At 40.7% G+C, this 25,787-nt stretch overlaps 1 protein-coding gene across 1 annotated transcript in view; it reads left to right on the plus strand.

The window, feature by feature from the left end:
• The window catches only part of LOC140489247 (WW domain-binding protein 2-like), a 40,510-nt gene that overhangs the window by 1,798 nt on the left and 12,925 nt on the right, over window positions 1-25,787 (plus strand). Inside the window, exons 2-3 of the mRNA XM_072588586.1 lie at window positions 18,341-18,449; window positions 19,520-19,655. Of these exons, the coding sequence (XP_072444687.1) occupies window positions 18,341-18,449; window positions 19,520-19,655 (245 nt within the window). The remainder of the gene's footprint in view (window positions 1-18,340; window positions 18,450-19,519; window positions 19,656-25,787) is intronic.

A 25,787-nucleotide genomic window follows, 5' to 3' on the forward strand; every position in this document is an offset into this window, starting at 1 on the left:
ACTTGGTCAGCATGCGCTGTATGATTCTATGACCTTATGACTCTACAGAGCGACCCCCGTTTCGGGGGTCCAGTTACCATGGTTTCACTGACCTGTGGTTTACTGCAGCCCGAACATATAAAAGGAAGCATTCCAGAGCCAGGGACCAGGAGGCTGTCGGGAAGGTACATTTCCCATTTAAGTGATTTGGGTTTGCACCTATCTGCAGTTTCAGGCTTCTGCGGTAGGTCATGGAACGTAATCCCCTTGGCTACGGGGCTCTACTGTATTCACGTTTCAAAGATTTCTCTCTTCTCCTACAGATCTTTTCATTGTTTCAATTTCTGAGCCATAGAGGAAAATAGAATCTTGTGAGCTATATTCCTTACTTTTGCTTATGTCTGTCTGACTTTACCTTAAAAATAAGGGGTCGCCTGCTTAAAATAGATGAGGTTATTTTTGTTTTCTTCCATTTGTAGTAAATCATTGGAGCTTGCGTTTTGAATTTTTAAAGGAAGGATTCTTGATAAGCAAGGGAGTGAAAGATTATCAGGATAGGCAGGAATGTGGATTCCTGGTTATAATGTTTTTAACACATCATGATTGTGTTAAAAAGCAGAACAGGTTTGAGGGGACAAATTGTTTATGCCTGCTCTGTGTTCCTATGTTCTGCCTTTGACATTGCCTCCAATACCAATTATCCAAAGTACACAAACTTACCTAAACAAACCAAGGTTTTTGGAGAAACTCAGCAGGTCTAGCAGCATCTGTGGGAAGAGAAATAACATTCCTAGTCCAGTATGACGTTTGCCTTAACAAACTTGCTTGAGTGTGACAGTGTTCACCTTGGTCTTGTGCTAGCTTCTTCCAGTTACTGTTATTTTTATCATTCCATATTCTATGCTATTCCTTATGCTTGAAATACAAATTAACAATTAACTTTCTGGCAGTGTCTGGTGAGAGAGCTTGTAAAATTCAGTTCCCCATATAAGTAGATGCAGTTGGTGGCTAGTAAAATGTTTTGTGTGATTGATATTTTGGTCCACAACAATGTTTGCCTTATTTTGTGATCCTGTTTCTGATTTTTCATTATTTTCTCTACAGTGTACATAGTTGTCTTCAGATGCCTTGATTACATAAGGCTGGGGGGGCGGGACAAGTTTCAGTTCTTCTTGAAAAGGGCAGCAATGGGAATGCACCTTATTGGAGCAATCCTGTATAATTATGTTTGTCATTGATCCTAGAAGTGATGTTTTCGTTTCTTGTATTAGTGAATTGAATGACTGAATTCATGTTTTCAGATGAAACTACATTACATTACAAAAGAACAGAATGTGTTAAATCAATGACATTTAATACATGTCAAGTACTGGGAAAGACAAATGAGTATGTTTTCTTCATGGGGACCAAAGAGAAGTAAAGGGATTTAGTTACCCAAAACACATGCTGAGAATGTAAAACTCAAGAGTGGGCCTTTCAGCTGATTTGAGCCTGTCACACCATTTTAGATAATGGCTGATCATCTCTTTAATGCCATTTTACTGGTATCTCTCTCAAATTCAATTCCCCCCCCCCCCCCCCCCCCCCCCAACCGGAAAAAAAGCAAGAGTTATAACCTTAGACCAATGAGCCAGCCACCTTTCTTTTTACTCCTGTCATGCATCACTGAGTCACTCAAATCACTAAAACTAAATTTTGAGTTGAAAGGTAATATATCCATATTAATGAACTGTTGCTTTTGTCTTAAGGATACAAAATGTTTCAATTCACAAACTTTATCTGAAATGCTACACTTGGTTTGGGTACCTACATCAGGAAAACTATTGCTCCAATTCCCCAGAAAGAAGTGGAACACTAAGCTATTAGGATAGATTATGCCTTGTATTCTATTGAGTTAAGATGGCTATGAAGTGAGTTAATGAAAATCTTTCAAGGAGTTTGGTAGGTTAAATTGTTTCCTGTTGACATTTTGAACTTTGCCGTTTGGGTGTGAAATCAAAACTCATTTTTTCATTGCAAAGGATAATGGAGATTCAAAGTTTGGTAGAAGATTTGTAGCTCGGGTGCTCGTTGTTGTGGTTCTGTTCGCCGAGCTGGGAATTTGTCTTGCAAACGTTTCGTCCCCTGTCTAGGTGACATCGTCAGTGATGGGAGCCTCCTGTGAAGCGCTTCTGTGCTGTTTCCTCCGGCATTTATAGTGGCGTGTCTCTGCTGCTTCCGGTTGTCAGTTCGAGCTGTCCACTGTAGTGGCCGGTATATTGGGTCCAGGTCGATGTGTTTGTTGATAGTCTGTGGATGAGTGCCATGCCTCTAGGAATTCCCTGACTATTCTCTGTTTGGCTTGCCCTATAATGGTAGTGTTGTCCCAGTCGAATTCATGTTGCTTGTCATCTGTGCGTGGCTACTAAGGATAGCTGGTCGTGTCGTTTCGTGGCTAGTTGGTGTTCGTGTATACGGATCGTTAACTGTCTTCCTGTTTGTCCGATGTAGTGTTTTGTGCAGTCCTTGCATGGGATTTTGTACAATACATTAGTTTTGCTCATGTTGGGTATCGGGTCCTTCGTTCTGGTGAGTTGTTGTCTGAGCGTGGCTGTTGGTTTGTGTGCTGTTATGAGTCCTAGTGGTCGCAGTAGTCTGGCTGTCAGTTCGGAAATGCTCCTGATGTATGGTAGTGTGGCTAGTCCTTTGGGTTGCGGCATGTCCTCATTCTGTTGTCTCTCCCTTAAGCATCTGTTGATGAAATTGCGAGGGTATCTGTTTTTGGCGAATACTTTGTATAGGTGTTCCTCTTCCTCTTTTTGTAGTTCTGGTGTGCTGCAGTGTGTTGTGGCCCTTTTTGAATAGTGTCCTGATGCAACTTCGTTTGTGTGTGTCGGGGTTGTTGCTTTCATAGTTTGGGACTTGGTCTGTGTGTGTGGCTTTCCTGTAAACCTTTGTGGTGAATTCTCTGTTCGGTGTTCTCTGTACCATCACGTCTAGGAATGGGAGTTGGTTGTCCTTTTCTTCCTCTCTAGTGAATCGGATTCCTGTGAGTGTGGCGTTGATGATCTGGTGTGTGTTCTCTATTTCTGTGTTTTTAATTATTACAAAGGTATCATCCACGTATCTGACCCAGAGTTTGGTAAGACTGTTTGTTCTAACGACACGACCAGCTATCCTTAGTAGCCACGCACAGATGACAAGCAACATGAATTCGACTGGGACAACACTACCATTATAGGGCAAGCCAAACAGAGAATAGTCAGGGAATTCCTAGAGGCATGGCACTCATCCACAGACTATCAACAAACACATCGACCTGGACCCAATATACCGGCCACTACAGTGGACAGCTCGAACTGACAACCGGAAGCGGCAGAGACAGGCCACTATAAATGCCAGAGGAAACAGCACAGAAGCGCTTCACAGGAGGCTCCCAAGCACTGACTATGTCACCTAGACAGGGGACGAAACGTTTGCAAGACAAATTCCCAGCTCGGCGAACAGAACCACAACAATAATGGAGATCTTGAACTCGTGTTCTTATGAAGTAATGGATGCTGAATGCTCGCGTCTAACATCAGCATATTTTTGGAGAGAAATCGGAATAAATGTTGCAGTATTCCAGCAAGGCTTAGCGCAAGGACAGGATTCATTTTCCATTTGGGGACCTTGCAGCCTTCAACACACAATATCAAGTTCAATCATTTTAGAGCCTGAACAATTCTTTCCATGAATTTTGTTCGCCACCATGCCCTGTGTCCAGTCATGACACTGGGTGCTTTCAGCACAGCCAACTCATTTTTATCACTCATCATCCCTGTTGTCACCCATCTACCATTTCTTCCTCACTGGCTTACTATCAACAATCCCTTTTTCTTCCTTTTTTATTTCTCTATGGGCTAGATCTTCACCTATCCGCTCTCATTTCACTGACCGTTTGTCATCAAGATAAAGTCCACTTTTCTTTTTCCAGATGCTGTCAGTTCTGACTAAGGGTCACTGGTCTCATAACATTTAACTCTGATTTCTCTACAAGTGCTGCTAGACCTGCTGAGTTTCTCCAGCAACTTTTTGTTTTTCAGATTTCCAGCATCTGCCACTATTTGTTTTAATTTACCAACGTATTTTTATCAGGTAAGGTTATCAAGAAAAGGCTGGGGAAATGGAGTTAAGATAAAGATGCATGATGGTCTACTTGAGAATGGAACAGGCCTAAGAGGCTGAATAGCTTATGTTGTGATGAGGTTGGCAACGGCAGTTGTTGGGAGACCTTTCAACTGGTCTTCCCAAACCACTTCCAAGGATTGCTCCTGGGGAGTCTAATGAGCTTCGTCGTCTACAAATTCATTTCTCAGCTGATCAGATCTATTTATAATTATTTACATGAGGTGATTATAAGAAGAAAGCTTTGATCCATTTTTCACTGTCATTTGAGCAGGGAACATGATCTTTATAAACAGTGGAACTTGTACTGTTGGTGTATTATACTTTTGATTGCAGAGGAGTAGGTGACACATACGAGTTTGGTGTTTTAGAGCAGGTAATTTTCCCCTTCACTGAGTACTCTATTCATTAATGCAATCCCAAAGGCTGCATAACTCTTTCTGAAGAATTTGGGAGAAATTAAATATGGTCTGTTTTGACTTCTGTCATTTTGAATTTGCAGCTCTGTATTTTAATCCCAATTTCAGCACTTTTCTATTGTTCTTACAATTCCTTCACAAGTGAATTTTTCTCTTTTTTTAAAAACACTAATATTGACCCAGAAAAGATATAAATGCACTGTCAATGTATTCCAAATTCTCAACTTATGTGCTATTTTTACCCCTGGATTTCCTTTTAGCTGGCTTAGCTAAAAAGATTAAATCCTCATGATCTAGATTTTCATCAGTCAGAATTTGTTTCCTAAATATGCTGTCAATCCTGAACATTACTTTAACAATTTAAAGCATGTTATTCTCTGCAATCTTCTGGCTTTAATGAAAGGGCATTGATTTGAAGCATTAACTTACCTTGCACAATCATTGTCTGATTTGCTAAGTGTTTCCAGTAATTTATTTCATTATTTACATACAAAACTTGATCATTCCATCTGTTTCCAGGAAATATAAACTTTTCCAATCTCCCACAATTAAGTAATTTCTTTTTCAGTGTTCAACTAGTTAAATCATTGCCTCACATTTGGGAATGTCCAGAAGTCAGTACTGAATGTGACATTATCTATAATTATAGAATGATGTCCTTGTTATATTTGAAATTGTGTGATGAAGCCATTTTGGGTTTTTTTTTGCCCGTCAAGTAGCTTTTAGTGACTTGTCTACCAAGATCCACAAAGGTGGTGGTGATGTCATTATAGTTGCATCTGTCATTTTTATTTTTAGTTGTGATGTTATTTAGATGAGTATCTAGGATAATTCTACTAACTAATCTACCTTTTGTGGGTTCTGGGCAACTTATCTATGGAGTTGTATTGTGGAATATATTCCACAGAAAAACCTGCTATAAATCAGCACTAAATACGTGCTGTTGTTTTAGAAGCCAGAAGAAAGTAATGTTGTTTGTGCATTGTAAGGGGTGCACTTATCTTAAAATTTCTAGTTTTTTATTGAACCGTTTCCTGTGAATTTCCTTTCATTTGTTAATGGGATGTGAGCATTAATGGCAATGCTATCATTTATTGCCTATAAATGTCTTTGAAGGTGATGGTGAGTTGCCACATTGAACGAACGGCAGCATGGTGGCTCAGTGATTTAGCACTGCTGCCTGACAGCACCAGGGACCTGGGTTTGATTCCTGCCTCGGGTGTCTGTCTGTCTGGAGTTTGCATGTTCTTCCTGTATCTGCATGGCTTTCCACCAGTTGGTCCGGTTTCCTGTCAATCCAAAGATGTGCAGGTTAGGTGAATTGGGCAGTTTAGCATGGCCATAGAGTTAGATGCATTAGTCAGGGGTAAATATAGGGTATGGGAATGGGTCTGGGTCGGATACTCTTTGGAGGGTCAATACAGACTTGTTGGACTGAGGGGCCTGTTTTCTATACTGTAGGGAATCTAATATAATCAACTTAGTGATAGGTCAAATAGGACTAGATTAATTTAACTCTGTCCCTCTAAACCCTTCCTATTCATATCCTCATTTGAGATGTCTTTCAACTGTTGTAATTATACCAACCTCCACCACTTCCTTTGGCAGCTTTCACTTTTTTTTTTGGAGAAAACTTTGGACCTTGGGTCCCTTTGTCTATACCTATCCCCACTCAACCTAAACCAATATTCTGTAGTTCTGGGGTATAAAAAGACCTTGGCTATTCTCTCTATTCATGCCCCTCATGATTTTATAAACCTCTAAGGTCACCCCTCAGCCTCTAATGCTCCAAAGAAAATAGCCCCAGCCTGCTCAGCCTTACCCTCAGCTCAAGTCTCTAACCCCAGCAACATTGTTGTAATTGTTTTCTGCACCCTTTCAAGTTTACAGCAGGAAAACCAGAACTGAATGCTGTATTCCAAAAGTGGCCTAAACAGCTGCCCCATGACATCTCAACTACTATACTCCATGCATTGCCCAATAAAGGCAAACGTACCTAACACCACCTTCACTATCCTGTCTACCTGTGATTTCACCTTCAAGGAATTATGAACCTGCATTCCAAGGTCTCTGTTTGTCAACCCTCCCTAGAACCTTACCATGAAGTGTATAAGTCCTGCCCTGATTTGCCGTGCCAAAATGCAATACCTCACATTTATCAAAAGTTAAACTCCACCTGCCCATCAGATAAAGGTCCTATTTTATTGAGATAACTTTCACTGTCCACTACACCAATTTTGGTGTCATCTGCAAACTTATTAACTATTATCTCGTATATTCACATTCAGATGTGAATATAGGAGATATAGTTAAGCAGAGGACCTAGCACCGATCCTTGTGGCACATCACTGGTCACAGCCTCCACTCTGAGAAACAGCCCTCACCACCACCCTCTGTCTCGTACCTTCAAGCCAGTATTAAAAGTTTATTCTCCAAATGGCTAGCTCTCCTTGGATTCCATGTAATCTAACCTTACTAATCAGAGTCTACCATGCAGAACCTTATCGACCACCTTGCAGAAGTTCATTTGGACAATGACCACCTTTCTGCCTTCAATTTTCTTTGTCACTTTGTATCCCACTAACTTATTAGTGATTTGACAATTTCCCATTCACAAAGCTATGTTGATTATTCTTAATTAGTTCTTGCCTTGCCAAATAAATGTAAATCTTATCCCTCCAAATCCCCTCCCAACAAATTGCTCATCAGTCTATAGTTGCCTGGCTTTTCCTTACCACTTTCTTAGTTTATGTGACATAGTGCAGTTGTGGAGGGATTTCCAGGATTGAGTGAGTGACATGCACAGTGATATCATTTTTAAGTCAGGATGGTACATGTTTTGGAGTGGAACTTGCAGGCAGCTGTCTTTGCCTTCACCAGCTCGAAGGCAGAGAATATACAATGTGTTTAGAAAATGCTCTTGAAGGAGCCTTGATGGCTCATTTTGCAGCTTTTGTGTGGTTGGTACTGCTACACTGTCAGTGGGGGTGAGTATTTGGGGGAATGGGTTGGTGCTAATCAGAGGCTGATTTGTCGCTGCACACACACGTATATACTTAGTTCAAAGGAAGGTGGTTGCATTCTCTATTGTTAGAATTGATCATTGCATTGCATTTGTTGTCCTTGCCATTGTACAACCCAGGCCTGAATGTTGTATAATCTTTTTTATATCTGAACACAAGCTACCTGAATTCTTTCCCTCTGGAGGGCTGGTCATTGGCACAGCTGAAGATTATGATGATTGGGACAAGGATACTGCTGAGAAAATTTAGGCTTTTTATGGTGCAGTGGTAATGTTCCTATGTCTGGGTGAGGAGAACCAGGTTCAACCGCTTATCTACTTCAGAGATGTATAATAAAGTCTAAGCAGGATGATTAGAGAATATCTACCTTGAGAATCTCTGGCTTTTGAAGTGCAGTGATACTATCCCTATATTTGATCTAGGATGTGAGGTTCTATTACACAGAGGTGTGTAATAGCATCTCTTGAATAGAAAATATCTTGGGTCCTCTACTTTTTGTCATTTTACATAAATGATTTGGATGCGAGCATAAGAGGTACAGTTAGAAAGTTTGTAGATGACACCAAAATTGGAGATGTAGTGGACAGCGAAGAGGGTTACCTCCGATTACAACAGGATCTGAACCAGATGGGCCAATGGGCTGAGAAGTGGCAGATGGAGTTTAATTCCGATTAAATGCAAGGTGCTACATTTTGGGAAAGCAAATCTTAGCAGGACTTATACACTTAATGGTAAGGTCCTCGGGAGTGTTGCTGAACAAAGAGACCTTGGAGGGCAGGTTCATAGCTCCTTGAAAGTGGAGTGGCAGGTAGATAGGATAGTGAAGGAGGTGTTTGGTATGCTTTCCTTTATTGGTCAGAGTATTGAGTACAGGAGTTGGGAGGTCATGTTGTGGCTGAACAGGACATTGGTTAGGCCACTGTTGGAATATTACAAGCAATTATGGTCTCCTTTCTATCGGAAAGATGTTGTGAAACTTGAAAGGGTTCAGAAAAGATTTACAAGGATGTTGCCAGAGTTGGAGGATTTGAGCTACAGGGAGAGGCTGAACAGACTGGGGCTGTTTTCCCTGGAGAGTTGGAGGCTGAGGGGTGACCTTGTAGAGGTTTATAAAATTATGGGGTGTGGATAGGATAAATAGACAAAGTCTCTTCCCTGGGGTTGGGGAGTACAGAACTAGAGGGCATAGGTTTAGGGTGAGAGGGGAAAGATATAAAAGAGACCTATGGGGCAACTTTTTCACGCAGAGGGTGGTACGTGTGTGGAATGAGCTGCCAGAGGATGTGGTGGAGGCTGGTACAATTGCAACATTTAAGAAGCATTTGGGTGGGTATATGAATAGGAAGGGTTTGGAGGGATATGGGCTGGGTGCTGGCAGGTGGGACTAGATTGGGTTGGGATATCTGGTCGATGTGGACAGGTTGGACCAAATGGTCTGTTTCCATGCTGTACATCTCTATGACTCTCTGACATCAGGGTAATTTATCCTCTTTTTCTGGAAGCTGACCTTACTGCAGATGTATATATTAAGGATTTACAATGATCTTTACTTTGAGTAATCTGCTTACTGGTCTCTCAATTCTGTGCAGTCAGAAAATATGTTGATTCGTAGCTTAAGTGCAGTTGGTGTATTACAGACAAGTAAAAACTCATTTGCAAAAATTCAAAGGGATCAACAACAATGTAAATATTCTTGGTTACCTTGCGTATAAACATTTTTGATGAAAAAAGGAAGTCTTTTGAACCTCATCTTTTGATGAGTATAATGAAAAATGTGGCAAATGCTAATTTCCTAACTTTTAGACAAATTGTTACAGCATATATTAACATCTGACAGTCACAGTTAAACTAAAGCAAGCATGTGTCTGGTGTAAATATGTGCCAAAAAGTTAGACAGCAATGATTTGAATTAATGAAAACTCATGGTTGAAGTATTCAATTGAGAAATTTCAGTTGCTCCATTTTTAAATTCCAACCAAATGTTCAAAGACTGCTTGCATATTTATGTTGTAATCAGAGACAGAGGGAATTGTTGCTTAACTATTCAGAATAAGCCTTGAAATCAGCTTGAAAGTAGGAGTGAATAATCACACAAGGTTCCAGTTTTCCAATTGCTATCTTGTACACAGATTCGTACACAGATTCATCCACAGCTGTGATGTTCGCTCACTTGTGAAAAACACACGTTAGGAGGAAATAAAGAAAGGTGAGCGGTGCTCCTGGATCATATAAACAGTAGTGTCCCCTTGAGCTTGACCTGTCATTTAATATGATCATGGTTGATCTGTGACCTACTTCTAACCTTTTTCCCATATTCTTGAATACCTAATGGCTATCAATTTCGGGTAGAAATGTAACAGTAGATCTTGCACTATGTATTTGTGGAGGGGAGTTCCAAACTTGTCAATGTTTTGTGAATTCACAGCTGAAGAGTCTGGCTGTAATGTTTAGGCTGTGCTGTGCACTACACCCATTCCCCCCCCCCCACCCAGGTCCTTGGCTCTCAAGAGGTTAGTTTACTTCATCTACCTTTCTATTGGCTCTATCCCATAACATTTTTAAAAACTTCAAATAAATCACCCTTAACTTTTAGACTGAAGTGACTAGAAATTTAGTTTGTTAATCTTACCTTGTAATCTGATCGTTGGAGTCGAGATATCGTTCTGGTAAATCTGTTGCACTCTTCCGAGGCTGTTTCTGAGGGGGTGGTACCCACGTCTGCTCACAGTAACTCCATCTGTAGACTTAACAGAGCTTTGTATGCCTAAAGTGTGACTTTTACTCTCTGTATTCTTGTCCTTTGGATGTAATGGCCAGCGTGACATGAGCCTTTATGAATACTTTTGCAGCAATCACTGACTTTGGATGATCTCTGATCTGAACCCCAAATCTCTTTGGATTTCTTCTATTTCTAGCTTTTCACTGATTAGCAAATGCCCTGTTTTGTTCTTAATGCATCCAGTTAGTGACTTCGTGTTTGCCAACATTGAAATCCAATTTCTCATTCAGTTAACCTTGTCAATATCACTCAATTTTGACTTTTAATATATACTGCTTAAAATATCACTTATCTTTGTCTCCTGGTAAATATGGAAATATGGATTTCTGTCGTGTCATCTAAGTCCATGGTCTCCAAACCGTAGATAGCATTTGACAGGTCAATTGCAGAGCGTTTGATGGCAGATCTCCGTTTCAGTCCCTTATACACTTTACAAGTTCCTTTTAAGCTGTGTGTGCACTTTGATGTTGATAGACAACTTCGTTTCCAGAAGCTGCTGCCATGCTCAGAACTCAGAAGTCCATGTGGGATGAGGAAAAATTGCAGGGAATGCTGGGATGTCGTACATCCAAAATCTGAGTGATGGAAGCTGGCCCATGGTCCTGAAAACAAATTGCAACGATAGGTGTGACCTCCTGTGCCTTCACACTTGAAAGCAGCAAACAGCACTCCAAATGTGTGAATCCAGAGGCCTAACTGTAGTGTCACCAGGGCAGGGTAATGTCATGACCACAAAGTGATATGAATGCAGGGGAAAGCATTTTCCAAACCCATATTTAAAACTTAATTGGTTGAAACTGCAGAATTTGTTTCTGTTCAACTAATTATTTAAAAAGTCGATAAACTGGTTTGTTCATCATGTGTCATGTCTCTAATATAATATAAGCTTTGATCTTAGTTGTAGCCATCTAGTGAGTGGTATCATTTATCTCAGCAAACAAAAATCCCTGGCCAGCAAAAATGATGAGTAATGAAACTGGACTATGTGAAGAAAAACAAGTGTAATTTTCTCACACTATAAGAAAATTTAATTTGGTTGAACTGTGAAAGATGTTTGTTGCTGTCTTAAAATATTTTGAGAGAAAAGGGGAATTTATTATGATGACTTGCAGTAAATTCAAGGCTAGTTTTCCCTTTAGCAATATGTTTGGTCAAAAGATTGACAAGCTGAAGGACCATTGAGCTTTCAAAACTGCCCTTTTTTCCAATCACAAGAGGTAAGACTTGCACAGGAGCAAAATAGCATGTCTGCTACCTTCTAGCAATAAAGAACCAATAACTAACTGCCAACTTTTCATTCAAAATTAAGGAAGAAATAATAATAGCCATCCAGAGTATGTCCCTTTGGTACTTCCATAGTAGCAAACCAAGTAGAATCCTTGTTTGAATAAAGTTTTTAGCAAGAACAGAAGGATTGAATGTTTAATCCATTGGTGACTGCCAATTGGTTTTGTGTGCATGGTACTTAATGTACCAACTGAAAAAAACTTACCTTTCACCCCTAAAGAGAACAAAAGATGAGAATATCTGCAACAAATTCAAAAGATCGGTGTTTGAGAAAAGCATTCCAGTCAAGAAACAGTCACAACTGATGGTGCAGCACCCATGCTTGGTTCAAATGCGGGCTTGGCTGTATTTTACAGATAGGATTCTGATTTCCCCTCCATCAATTACCACCATAAAATCCATCAGCAAGTATATTTATCAGCTTTCATTGCACAAATAAAGGTTGCAAACAAATTTGAGAAACAGGCATTGTCTACTTATTTAAATGCTTCATTTGAATGTGATACTACCTGCAGTGAACTAATCTTCCAAGCTGATATGCTTGAGAGAAGGTTCTGCAAAGATTTATAGATTTGATGTTTTGAAATCACTGCTTGGTTTGAGAAAAAAAATGAAATGTCCACTGGGCTGTTAGACAATGTGTGGTTGCTTGACATTGTAAGGAAACCAGGCATAATATCAAAACTGAACAAGCTGAACTATGAACTGCAGGGAATTGACTGACACAACACAAATTATCAATCCTGTGAATTCATTCAGATTGAAATTGTGTCTTTGGTCCTCCTAGTTAAAATATAATGCAAACAGTTCCACCCATTAAACATATTCGAGCAGTTGGAGGAATTCAACAGGCTGTTTTTAAGAATTTAGATGTGATTGGAAAAAAATTGTAACGTTTTTGAGCCAAGTCCATTCCTTCAACTATACATTGAAATGGCTATCTAATTCTGTCTGGATGTACAAAGCAGTGGAGTTCATATGGAGATAATTAACAATGCAACCTGTTGAGCTAAAACTCCAATCAATGGGCATTGACTTTTGGGCACTCTTATCATCCTGAGAGTCAGTTATACAGCATAGAAACAGACCCTTCAGTCCAACTCATCCATGCTGACCAGATATTCTAAATTAATCTAGTACCATTTGCCAGCTTTCAGCCTATATCCTACTTAACCTTTTCCTAATTATGTATCCATCCAGATGCCTTTTAAATGTAATTTTACCAGCCTCCATTCCCTCTTCTGGCATCTCATTCCATACATGCTCCACCCTCTGCATGAAAAAGTTGCCTCTCGGGTCCTTTTTTATATCTTTCCCTCTCATCTTAAACCTATGCCCTCTAGTTTTGCACTCCCCTGCCCTGGGGAAAAGACCTTGGCTATTCACCCTATTCATGCCCCTCATGATTTTATAAACCTGAATACTTAACGGAAAATTCACCACAAAAGTATATAGGAAAGCCACACACACAGACCAAGTCCTAAACTACGAAAGCAACCACCCCAACACACACAAGAAGTTGCATCAAGACACTATATTCAAAAGAGCCACAACACACTGCAGTACACCAGAACTGCAAAAAGAGGAAGAAGAACACCTATACAATGTATTCGCCAAAAACGGATACCCGCGCAATTTCATCAACAGATGCCTAAGGGAAAGACAACGGAACGAGGACATGCCACAACCCAAAGGACTAGCCACATCAAGAGCATTTCCAAACTGACAGCCAGACTACTGCGACCACTAGGACTCATAACAGCACACAAACCAACAGCCACTCTCAGACAAAACTCACCAGAACGAAGGACCTGATACCCAACATGAGCAAAACCAATGTAGTGTACAAAATCCCATGCAAGGACCGTACAAAACACTACATAGGACAAACAGGAAGACAGCTAACGATCCGCATCCATAAACACCAACTAGCCACGAAACAACAAAACCAGCTATCCTTAGTAGCCACACACAGATGACAAGCAACATGAATTCGACTAGGACGACGCTGCAATTATAGGACAAGCCAAACAGAACAGCCAGGGAATTCCTAGAGGCATAGCACTCATCCACAGATTCAATCAATAAGCACATCGATCTGGACCCAATATACCAACCACTGCAGTGGACAGCTGGAACTGACAACCAGAAGCGGAAGATTCAAACCACTACAAGTGCCGGAGGGAAGATCACAGAAGTGCTTCACAGGAGGCTCCCAAGCACTGAGGATGTCACCTAGACAGGGGACGAAACGTCTGCAACACAAATTTCCAGCTTGGCGAACAGAACCACAACAACGAGCACCCGAGCTAAAAATCATCTCACAAACTTTGAAAACCTCAATAAGGTCGCCCCTTAGCCTCTGATGCTCCAGGAGCAAGACTCCTAACAGCTCAAACCTTCTAATCCCAGCAACATCATTATGAATCTTTTCTGAACCCTTTCAAATTTTAATAGCGTCTTTCCTATGGCAGGGAGACCAGAATTGAATGCAGTATTCTAAAGTGACCTCACTGATGTCCTGTACAACAGGAACATAACATCCCAACTCCTATACTCGATGCATTGACCAATGAAGGCAAGTGTACCAAATGCTGTCTTAACGATCCTGCCTATTTGCAACTTTCACTTTCAAGGAACCGTGCACCTGGTGTCTTTGTTTGGCAACATTCTGCAGGGCCCTAGCATTAACTGTAAAAGTCCTGCCCTGGTTTGCATTATCAAAATGCAACAAATGCAATCTACCACTCCTCAGCAATTTGACCCTCTGGTCAAAGTTCTGTTGTACTTTACACCATTTATTTTGGTGTAATATGAAAACTTAGTGACCAGACCTCCCATCCAAATCATTTATATAAATGACAAAAAGCAGTGGACCCAGCACTGATACATGCAGCACACCACTGGTAACGGGCGTCTCCTCTGAAAAACAGCCCTTTACCACCAGCCTCTGTCTCTCACCTTCAAGCCAATTTTGCATCCAATTAGACTAGCTCCCCTGGATTCCGTGTGCTCTACCCATGCTAACCAGTCTAACACGAGGAACCTTGTCAAATACCTTGCTGAAGTCCATATAGACACTCTCTTTCCTACTCTGCCTTCATCAATCTTCTTTATCACCCTTTTTTTTAAAAGAAAGTTCAGTCAACTTAATGAGACCTGGTTTTCCCCACACAAAGTCATGTCAACTATCCTAATCAGTCTTTTGCTTTCCAAACGTATGTAATTCATGTCCCTCAGAATCCCTTCCAACTCAACTGCCAATGATGTCAGGCTCAGCAGTCTATAGTTCCCTGACTTTTCCTTACCACCTTTTTTTGTTCAGTAATGGCACAACCTTAGCTATGTTCTCGTCTTCTGGACCCTCGCCTGTCATGGCTGTCTATGTTCGTTTTAAATACCTCTGCAAGGGGCCCAGCAATCTCTTACCTTGCTTCCCCCAAAGTTCTGGGATACACCAGATCAGGTCCCAGGGATTCATCTACCTCAATGTATTTTGTACACCTATAGTACAATCTCAATAAAGTAAACGTCCCATTCTTATTTCTCAGTTTCATCCATACAATTTCACTGGACATTCTTCTATGAATATCCTCCCTAAGAGGATGTTATCCTTCATCAAATGTTATCCTTAACCAAAATGCCACTCACCCTCTTCTCTTGTCCCCCTCTTTCTATCCTTCCTATTGCAACTATACCCTAGAACATTAAGCTGCTAGTCCTGTCACTCCCTGAGCCATGTTTCTATACTGTGATATCCCAATACCATGTTCTCATCCATGCCCTGAGTTCATCTGCCTCACCTATCAGACTTCTTACCTTGAAATAAATGCAGTTTAATTTATTATTCCTACCTTGTTCTCTGCCTGCCTTGATTATTTAACTTGCTACCCTTATCTACAATACCAGCCTCAGACTTCTCTTTTCTCACTATCTCTTTGGGGCAGAACTGGTCTGTAACAAGGGTTCATGCTGGGGCTTCAACTCTTGACAATCCAAATCATTTATATCAATTGTAAAGGTATGATAAGTCAATTTGCTGTTGATGTGAAGGTAGGTAGGAAAGTGAAATGTGAAGAGGTGAAACCTGCCAAAGATTGGTGAGTGGCCAAAGATCTGGTAAATAGAGTATAATGTGGGAATGTGTAAAATTTGGTCATTGAGAGTTTGTAGTGTTTTGAGATGCAGAGAGATGTGAATGTCTTAATTTATGAATCACAGAAGGTTGGTGTGCAGGTATATAGCAAGTAATCAGGAAAGTTAATAAAATGACTTTTATTGTAAGGGGGATTGCAAGAGTAGTGAGGTTATGCTTAGATTACACAGCACCATGGTAAGTTTGCATCTGGTGTACTGGTTTCAGTGTTTAGAGAAAGATGTTAATGCATTGGAAGCAGTTTACTAGGTTTAACAAGACTTACCAAACTGGAATGAGCAATTATCTTTATGACTTGGCCTGTATGCTCTGAAGTTTAGAGTTAGAAGTGACTTAATTGAAACTAAAATCCCGAGGGGACGAAAGGCAATGTATACAGAACCTTCAAATATTAAGGTCGAGATAGGTAGATTTTTGATTGCCAAGGAATTGAAAGATTACTAAAGGTATGCAGGAATGTAGAATTGAAGTTAAAATCCGATCGGGCATGATATTATTGAATGGTAGAGCAGGCTGGAAGGGCCAGGTGGCTTACTGTAGGTCCTTGTTAGTAACAAAACTTGACTGATGCCCCTCACCTGTGCAGGAAAGCCAAGTAAGCAGGTCAGTAATGCATAAATAGAATATCCTGTGTGGACTGACGGTACCATCGTGTAGTCTTTGCAATATTATCCAGTCATTCCTATGTATATGGCGCAGTAGTGCTTCCCAAAAATAAAATGGGAAAGTAATAGATGCTGTGGCAATTGAAGAGCATGTCCATTGCCTACACAATCAGCTTGCCTGAATGTAATGTGTTGATTTTTTTTCTCTCTCTCTCAAGGCTTCTTGGAGCAGTCTTTTCTTGCTGGACCTCAGATGGCAGCAACATTGCTTCTTTTGAATTAAATTATTTCCATCTTCTGTGCAATTTAGTCCAAAAAATCCACTCCTTTCCAAGTATCTAACTGCTGCCAATTAATGTTACTGTGGCAGCAGTGAGGAAAAAATATGTCTCCTACTGCTGTTATTTTTAGATTGATATCATTTGGTATTATTTTTAAATTGATAACTTCTGGTAAACAAATTGCCGTTGCTTATGGATTTTAGCTACAATTGCAACATGGTATTAAATGTGCGGTAGTAGTTTCAATTTTCATTGATTTGTGAAGGATCAAACTAGCCTACTTATGACTTGCAACTGGATTCACAAGAATCAGCAGAAAAGGTGATGCTAAATTCAGTGCTCTCTCTCTTTGCCAGTCTCTTTCTCCTCTCCCACTGCCCCTACACAATGCAATCACAGTTGCCAATCTTTTGCATTCCTTATATTGGTTTAATTTTCATCAGTGGAGCATTAGTGAAGATAGGAACAAAAGCTGTATAGGATGGTGAAAACTGACAGCAGTATTTGCAGTGGTAGAGTGTGATCAGTTTATGAATGTTTAATTCATGTGACATTTATTAGTAGAACCTTGAATGCAATAGTCAATTTAAAATATTTCATGTAAAAAAATTCTTGGAGACATTTATCCAATTGAGTGGTAGATCCAGCAGTAAACAATTGTGGCCACTTTTCTCTAAACAATGAGCTTATTGTATGATATTTGACATTTCTTGGTCAAATAATTGACCTTCAAGCAAATTGACCTTTCTTTTGTGGAATCTGATGTTGCTCTTCAGATTTGTTGCAGGTCAGGGAGATAATTTTCTGAATCAACAATTGGGAACTGGGACCACTTGTCTCAATGTATAATATAATATCTGTGGGGCTAAGTAGGGTTACAATTGAGCCATGTTTTCAAGATAATCATTGAAATCAAAAGGGGTATATTTTAGCCAATCCCTTCCATTCTAGGGAGCCTTTTTTTCAAGTTATCACTGAGTACCAGCAGCCCCTCTGTTATATCTAGCATTGAGTTTAAGCAATTTGTGTTTGTAGACTAGGGTTCTGATGCCAACCATAGCGCTTTTGCTGGTGTTTTTTTTTAGATTCAATACAGTGTGGAAGCAGGCCCTTCGGCCCAACAAATCCACACTGACCCTCCAAAGAGTAATCCACCCAGACCCATTTCCCTCTGACTGATGCACATGACACTATGGGCAATTTAACGTGGCCAATTCACCTGACCTGCAAATTTTTTGGACTGTGGGAGGAAACCGGAGCAAACCCAGGGAGAACGTGCAAACTCCACGCCTGAGGCTGGAATTAAACCTGGGACCATGATGCTGTGAGGCAGCAGTGCTAACCGCTGAGCCACTTGGCACAGAATGATGACCAAACTGTGTTTCATAGCTGTCTCTAATCATCATGCCCATTCAGTTATTTGAGGAGAAGGCCTAACTGGTTCGAGTTGAGGCAGGGTCTCTCCTGGACAAGGTGCTATACAGTCTTGCATTTCCCAGTAGATGTTACTAAAAGCACGATTGAAAGAGGCAATATCAGGTTGAAAATAGGTCAGTTAAGTTTGTGGGGGTGGGGTGGAAAATATCTTTAGTTTAATATATATGTTGCATCCATAGTCCAATATAATAAATAAATAAATATAACTTGCTCTTTTCTGTTTTGCAGCATTTTAAAAGAGTGCAAAGATGTGGAGCTCTCATTCAGTGACATGACCGTTAAGTCTGATTTCTTTAAGGGCACCAAGAAGGGAACGTTGTACTTGACCCCATACAGGGTAAGTTCTTTTTCACTAACAGTTGTCTTCATACTGAATTACTGTTTTTCTTCACAGCAACAAATTTATTTCTGTTGTGCTCTAAGCAACTGTCACCAGTGCAGTTGGCAGCTGTAGCCACCATCACTCATTTCAGGAATAATGTGCTTGAGGTGCAACTTGGGGGAAAAAAAATCAGACCAGGTTCATACACCATTTCGTTTTCTGAGATAAATGAGTGGCTACATGAGAGGCAAGTGACTAGGAATACTGCAGTGAATAAATTGTTTCCTGACTCCCCAAAGCCTGTCCATTGTCTCCAAGGCACAAGTCAGGAGTATGATTGATTAATTTGAATATTCCCTACTTACCTGGATGAGTGCAACTCTAAAACACTTAAGGAACTTGACAGCATCCAGGACAAAGCAGTCTGCTCGATTGGCACTGCATCCACTCCCTCCACTACTGATGTTCAGTAACAGCAGATGTATCTACAAGATGTACTGCAGACATTCACCAAACCTCCTCAGCCAGCACCTTCCAAATCCATGACTACTTCCATCTGGAAGGCAAAGGATAGCAGATACATGGGAATGCCACTATCTTCAAGTTCCCCTCCAAGCCACTCACCATCCTGTCTGGAAATATATCATCATTCCTTCACTGTCGTGGGGTCAAAATCCTGGACCCACCCACAGCAGCAGTTCAAGAAGGCAGTTCCACCAGGGTTGGCAATAACTGCTGACCAGCTAGCAATGCTCACATCCCACAAATAAGTTCCTTTTTTTTTAAAAGAAAGGCCTAGATAAGTAATATGGGGAAGGGGACAGTATCCAGCTAGCCTGAGATGGTCTGCATTCACATGATTGAGTAATTTGCCAGTACTTATTACTGAGGCCTACACTTGAAGGATGGGTACTCTAGTACTGGACAGCAATCAACATCCTTAGCACCTGGGCCTCCAGGAAATGGGAAGAGAAAATTGGATCTGGGTTTTGTTGTTTGTTTTTGTTTCCATGCTTTCACTGTGTAATGGGGACAAGGTGATGGAACACAACATTGATTCTGGATGTGTGGTGTTTTTATTTCAGATGATCTTTCTGTCAAAAGGGACTAACTTCATGCAATCATTCATGATGCCTTTCTATCTTGTGAAAGACTGTTCTATTGAGCAACCTGTTTTCTCTGCGAATTATATCAAGGGAACTATCCGGGCAGAACCTGGAGGTATGTAAGATAATCCAAGAAGTAAAAGTTCACGTTGGGGAAGGATTGAGAGAAAGGAATGGCAGGACATTGATGTCGAAGGCATCCTAATTAAATCAAAGTCTTAAGTGATTTTCTGTCACTTGCCCTTCTTTGCCACATTGACTGGAATGATAAGCTCCCCTTTGCATCCATTTTGCAAACAAAACTAAAAGGGAATGTGTTCCATCAAAAAAAAAGTCACAAAAAGAATTTCTTTCTGGATTCTTTATTGGATTTATCCAGTGCCTTTCAAATGGCAAGCTTGTTATCAAATTGAGGAACATGACATCAATAAATACATGATTGAGAAAAGATATGCAGAAAGGGTTGGATGAAGTAAAAGTAAAAAGTTGAAGCTGCCATAGTCCGAGGGCTGGGAAGAAGGCTAGTAAACACTAGTTGAGTCAAATTATCTCTTTCTGTGCTGTAAATTCTATGTCCTCCTGTAATATGCACCTTTATCGAGGGTTAAGGTGAGTGTACTAATGCCATGCTTGGTATGAGCAAGAGAAAACTTGGGTTTCTTTTTTTCTTTAGAGAAGCATATGAGACTAACTGGGAACCTAGTTGGAGTGATCATGCATTTGGAAGAAAATAGGTGATGTTGCAGAGGTGTAAGTTATTGGTCATATTGTGAGCATGTAGAGTTTAAAACTCCAATGTAGGAACAAACCAAAATGCCAACGTTCCAAGCAATCTGTCAGCTGAGAATGTTGGAAGGACATTAGATTTTTCTGATGTTTTTAAAAAGTTGTGATTCATCCAGGGTTTAGGAAAATGACTCTCTTGCATTAGAAACTCTTCCAGTGATTCCATGGATATGGTATTAAGGCATTATGATATTAAAATAGCAACTTGTGTTTATATAGCACAGTGAAACATTCTAAGGTGCTTCACAAAGAGTGATATTGAGTAACATTTAAAAAAATTAAGACCAATGACCAAGGTGGTGCATTTTAATGTTGGGGGAGATGGTGGCATACTGGTAATATCACTGGTTTTGGAATCCAGAGGGCCAGACTAATGCATTGGGGATAATGGCAGTTGGTGGAATTTATATTTATTGATGAAATTTAAAAAAGAAAGCAAGTCTCAATGAAGATGAGCAATGATCAATTGTTCTCCAACCTCATCTGCTTTCGTCACTCCTTCTTATTTAAGGAAGGAAAGTTGTCTCTCTTACCAGTCCAGCCTACATGTGACGTGAGACCCATAGCAATGTGGTTGTATCATAACTGCCCTTTGAGATGGCTGAGCCAAATATTGAGGTAAAGGTGGAAATAGAAATGGACAACAAATGCTGGCCACATTCCCTGAAATATTAAATATAAAAGGAGAAGAGAAGGAAAACAGATTTATCAAGTTAATTTTGCAAATTAGAGCAATGAAGTTTGAGAAAATTGAGAATAAACAAGAGGCCACATTTGGAGGGGTGTGGAGATCTCTTTAATTTTAGGAGGAAGTTAGGCAGTTCAGGTGCAAAAGAGTTATTTGGAAATGACTTTTTAAAGTTGAGTTGCTGGACTAATACTACACTGGAGCCAGTGTAGGTCAATGAGCACAGTGATAATAGATGAATGGAACTTAATGCAATTTTATTTGTTTCATATTTTGTGTACTGCTGGGAATAGTGTGGGATTATTGGCAATTGTTTTTATTCACTCATGGGAGGTAGGCATCCCCATCCCTAATTGCCCAGAGGACATTGCTGTGGGTCTGGAGTCACATGTAGGCTGGATCAGGTAAAGATGGCGGTTTCCTTCCCTAAAAGGGCATTGGTGAACCAGATGAACTTTTACAACAATTTACAATGGCTTAATGGTCATCACTGGACTCCCAGATGTTTACTGAATTTGAATTCCACCATCTGCCGTGGGATTTGAACCTGGGTCCCCAGAACATTTATCTGGGTCCCTGGATTAAAAGTCTAGCAATAATACCAGGAGGCCATCACTTCCCCTGATGTGAGAAAGATTGTGCTGACTATTTATTTTTGGACTATTATATACACTGTTATGGGTCTTTTAAAGTGCAAGTAAAAATGAGGTTAGCAGAGTTTGAGTTCAGGTTGTCAAACTCAGGTTTGTGTACTGAGTTAGCTGATTTTCAGTGGGGTGTCGTTAGGCATTGTGGTCCCATTTTCATTTTGACGTTTCAAAGTGATTCAGGTGACATTGATATCTGGCACAAAAATAAAATTGGAAAGGTGGCCTAACTGTGGCTAACAAGGGAAATAGGGATCTTATTAGATCCAAGAAAGGGACATAAAGTTGGCCAAAAAATGCAACCAATCTGAAGATTGTGAACAGTTTAGATTTTGGCAAAGGAAAACTAAGATAGACTTTAAGAGTGGGAAAATAGAACACAAGAGTAAGCTTGTAGAGAATATCAAACTGATTGATTGCAAAAACGTCGACAGTTATGTGAAGAGAGAAGATTAGTGAAGACAAATTTAGGTTCCTTTACGGTCAGAAATGGGGGAGTAATAATGGGAAATAGATTAGAGATGTACAGCATGGAAACAGACCCTTTGGTCCAACTTGTCCATGCCGACCAGATATCCTAACCTAATGATTTTAAAGACCTCTAAGGCCACTCCTCAGCATCTGACGCTCCAGAGAAAACAGCCCCAGCCTGTTCAGCTTCTCCCTATAGCTCAAATCCTCCAACCCTGGCAACATCCTTGTAAATCTTTTCTGCACCCTTTCAAGTTTCACAACATCCTTCTGATAGGAGGGAGACCAGAATTGCATGCAATATTCCTACGTCTTGTACAGCCACAACATGACATTCCAACTCCAATACTTAATACACTGACCAATTAAGGAATGCATGGGGGAGGCGAGAGTGTGGTGCTGGAAAAGTACATCAGGTCAGGCAGCATTCGAGGAGCAGGAGAATTGACATTTTGGGCATAAGCCCTTTATCAGGAATGAGGTTTGTGAGCCGGGGTCTTAGAGATAAAGGAAAACCACATACTAAATACCACCTTCATTATCCTAGCTACCTGCGACTCCACTTTCAAGGAACTATGAACCTGGATTCCAAGGTATCTTTGTTCAGCAACACTCCCCAGGACCTTACCATTAAGTGTATACATCCTGCTCTGATTTGCCTTTCCAAAATGTAGCGCCTCCCATTTATCTAAATTAAACTCCATCTGCCCCGCTTCTGCCTGTTGGCCCATCTGGCCAAGATCCCGTTGTACTCGTAACCTTCTTTGCTGTCCACGACACCTCCAATTTTGGTGTCATCTGCAAACTTACTAACTCTCTACCTCCCATGTTCACATCCAAATCATTTATGTAAATGATGAAAAGCATTGGACCCTGCCCTGATCCTTGTGGCACACCACTGGTTACAGACTTCCAGTCTGAAAGGCCACCCTGCTCCACCACCCTCTGTCTTCTATCTTTTTGAGCCAGTTCTGTATCCAAATGGCTAGATCTCCCTGTATTCCATGAGATCTAACCTTGCTAACCAGTCTGTCATGAGGAACCTTGTTGAGCACCTTACTGAAGTCCATATAGATCACACCTACTGTTCTGCCCTCATCAGTCCTCTGTTATTACTTCTAAAACCTCAATCAAGTTCATGAGAGATGATTTCCCACACACAAAGCCATGTTGACTATCCCTAATCAGTCCTTGCCTTTTCAAGTACATGCAAATCCTGTATCTCCAGATTCTCTCCAACAACTTGCCCACCGCCAATGTCAGGTTCACTGGGTTATAGTTCTCTTGCTTTTCCTTACCACCTTTCTTAAATAGTGGCACCATGTTAGCCAACCTCCAGTCTTCCGGCACCTCACTTATGACTATCGATGATACAAATATCTCGCAAGGGGCCCAGCAATCACTTCCCTAGCTTCCTACTGAGTTCTAGGGTACATCTGATCAGGTCCTGGGGATTTATCTACCTTTTATGCATTTTAAGACATCAAGCACCACTGCCTCTAATATGGAAGTTTTTCAAGATGTCACTATCTATTTCCCCACATTCTGTATTCTCCATGCCCTTCTCCACTGTAAACACTGATGCAAAATACTCGTTTAGTGTCTCCCCCATCTCCTGCACATAGGCTGCCTTGCTGATCTTCGAATGGCACTATTTTCTCCCTGTTACCCTTTCTATCCTTAATGTATTTGGAAAATCCCTTTGGATTCTTTTTAACCCTGTTTGCCAAAGCTATCTCATGTCTTTTTTTTTGTCCTCCTGATTTTCCCTCCAGTATACTCCTACTTATACTCTTCTAAGGATTAATTTTATCTCTGCTGTTTATGCCTGACATATGCTTCCTTTTTCTTAACTAAAACCTCAATTTCTCTAGTCATCCAGTATTCCCTATACCTCTATCAGCCTTGCCTTTCGTGCTGACAGGAATATACTGTCTCTGGACTCCCATTATCTTATTTTTTTGAAGGCTTCCCATTTTCCAGCCATCCCTTTACCTGAGCATTTGCCCCCAATCAATTTTGAAAATTCTTACCTAGTTCCAATTTAGAACTTCAACTTTTAGAGCCGGTCTATCCTTTTCCATCGCTAATTTAAAGATAATACAATTATGGTCACTGGTCCCAAAGTGCTCCCCCACTGACACTTCAATCACTTCAATTTCCTAACAATCGGTCAGGTTTTGCACCTTCTGTACTAGGTATATCCATATACTGAATCAGAAAATTTTCTTGTACACATTTAACAACTTCCTCCCCAACTAAGCCCTTAACACTAAGGTAGTCCCAGTCTGTGTTTGGAAAGTTAAAATCCCCACCATAACAACCCTATTATCCTTACAGATAACTGGGGTCTCCTTTCAAATTTGTTTCTCAATTTCCTGCTGACTATTGGAGGGAAATTTATAATACAATCCCAATAAGGTGATTATCCCTTTCTTATTTCTCAGTTCCACCCAAATAACTTCCGTAGATGTATTTCTGGGAATATCCTCCCTAAGTACAGCTGTAATGCTATCCCTTATTAAAAACCTCACTCCCCCCTCCTCTCTTGTACCCCTTTCTATCCTTGCTTTTTATAGCATTAGTATCCTGGAACATTAAGCTGCCAGTCCTGCCCATTCCGAGCCATGTCTATGTTATTGCTACGATATGTCAGTCCGGTGTTCCTAACCATGCTCTGAGTTCATCTGCCTTCCCTGTTAGGCCTCTTGCTTTGAAACAAATTTAGCTTAATTTATTCGTCCTACCTTTTTGTTCTCTGCTTTGTTCCTGCCTACCCTGACTGTATGTTTGACCCACTCCTTTTTTCCCAACTCTCTGATTTGATCTCTATCCTCACTATTTCCCTGAGTACCCCCCCCCCCCCCCCTTCTCCTGGCCCTGTCCTTTATAGTTTAAATCCTCCCAAACAGTTTTCTCAAATATCCCTGTCAGTATATTAATCCCATTCCAATTGAGGTGCAATCCATCCTTCTTGAACAGGTCACTTCTACCCCAGAAGAGATTCCAGTGATCCAAAAATGTGAACCTCTACCAGCTCCTCAGCCACACATTCATCTGCTCCATTCTCCTAATCTTACCCTCACTAGCTCGTAGCATTGGGAGTAATCCAAATATTACTACCATTGAGGACCTCCTTTTTGAAATGGCTGCCTAATTTTGTATATTCTCCCTTCAGAATCTCGTACTTTTTCCTTCCTATGTCATTAGTTCCAATGTGTACAAGGACCTCCTTGTGCTTCCCTTTGCAGAACATTCTGCACCCTCTGAGATTTTCTTGATCCTGGCACCAGGCAGGCAACAGACCATTCTGATTTTTCGCTACGGCTGCAGAAATGTCTGTCTGTGCCTTGACTAGAGAGTCCCCTGTCACAATCGATAGCTTAGAACCTAACCTAGCTCTCATTACGTTAGAGTCAGTCTTGGTACCAGAAACTTGGCTGATCATGCTGCATTCCCTGGAGAGTGCATCATCATCTACGTTTTCCAAAACCGCATACTTGATTGAGATGGGAACAGTCACAGCAGACTCATGCACTACCTGCCTCCCTCTCCTACCTTTCCTGGAGTTAACCCATCTACCTGAGTGTATCTGTGGCTTTTGTCCCTTCCCTAAAGTTGCTATCCATCACAGCCCCTAGCTCCTATAAATTCC

This window comes from Chiloscyllium punctatum, chromosome 18, assembly GCF_047496795.1.
Source record: "Chiloscyllium punctatum isolate Juve2018m chromosome 18, sChiPun1.3, whole genome shotgun sequence".
In the NCBI taxonomy this organism is placed as follows: domain Eukaryota; kingdom Metazoa; phylum Chordata; class Chondrichthyes; order Orectolobiformes; family Hemiscylliidae; genus Chiloscyllium; species Chiloscyllium punctatum.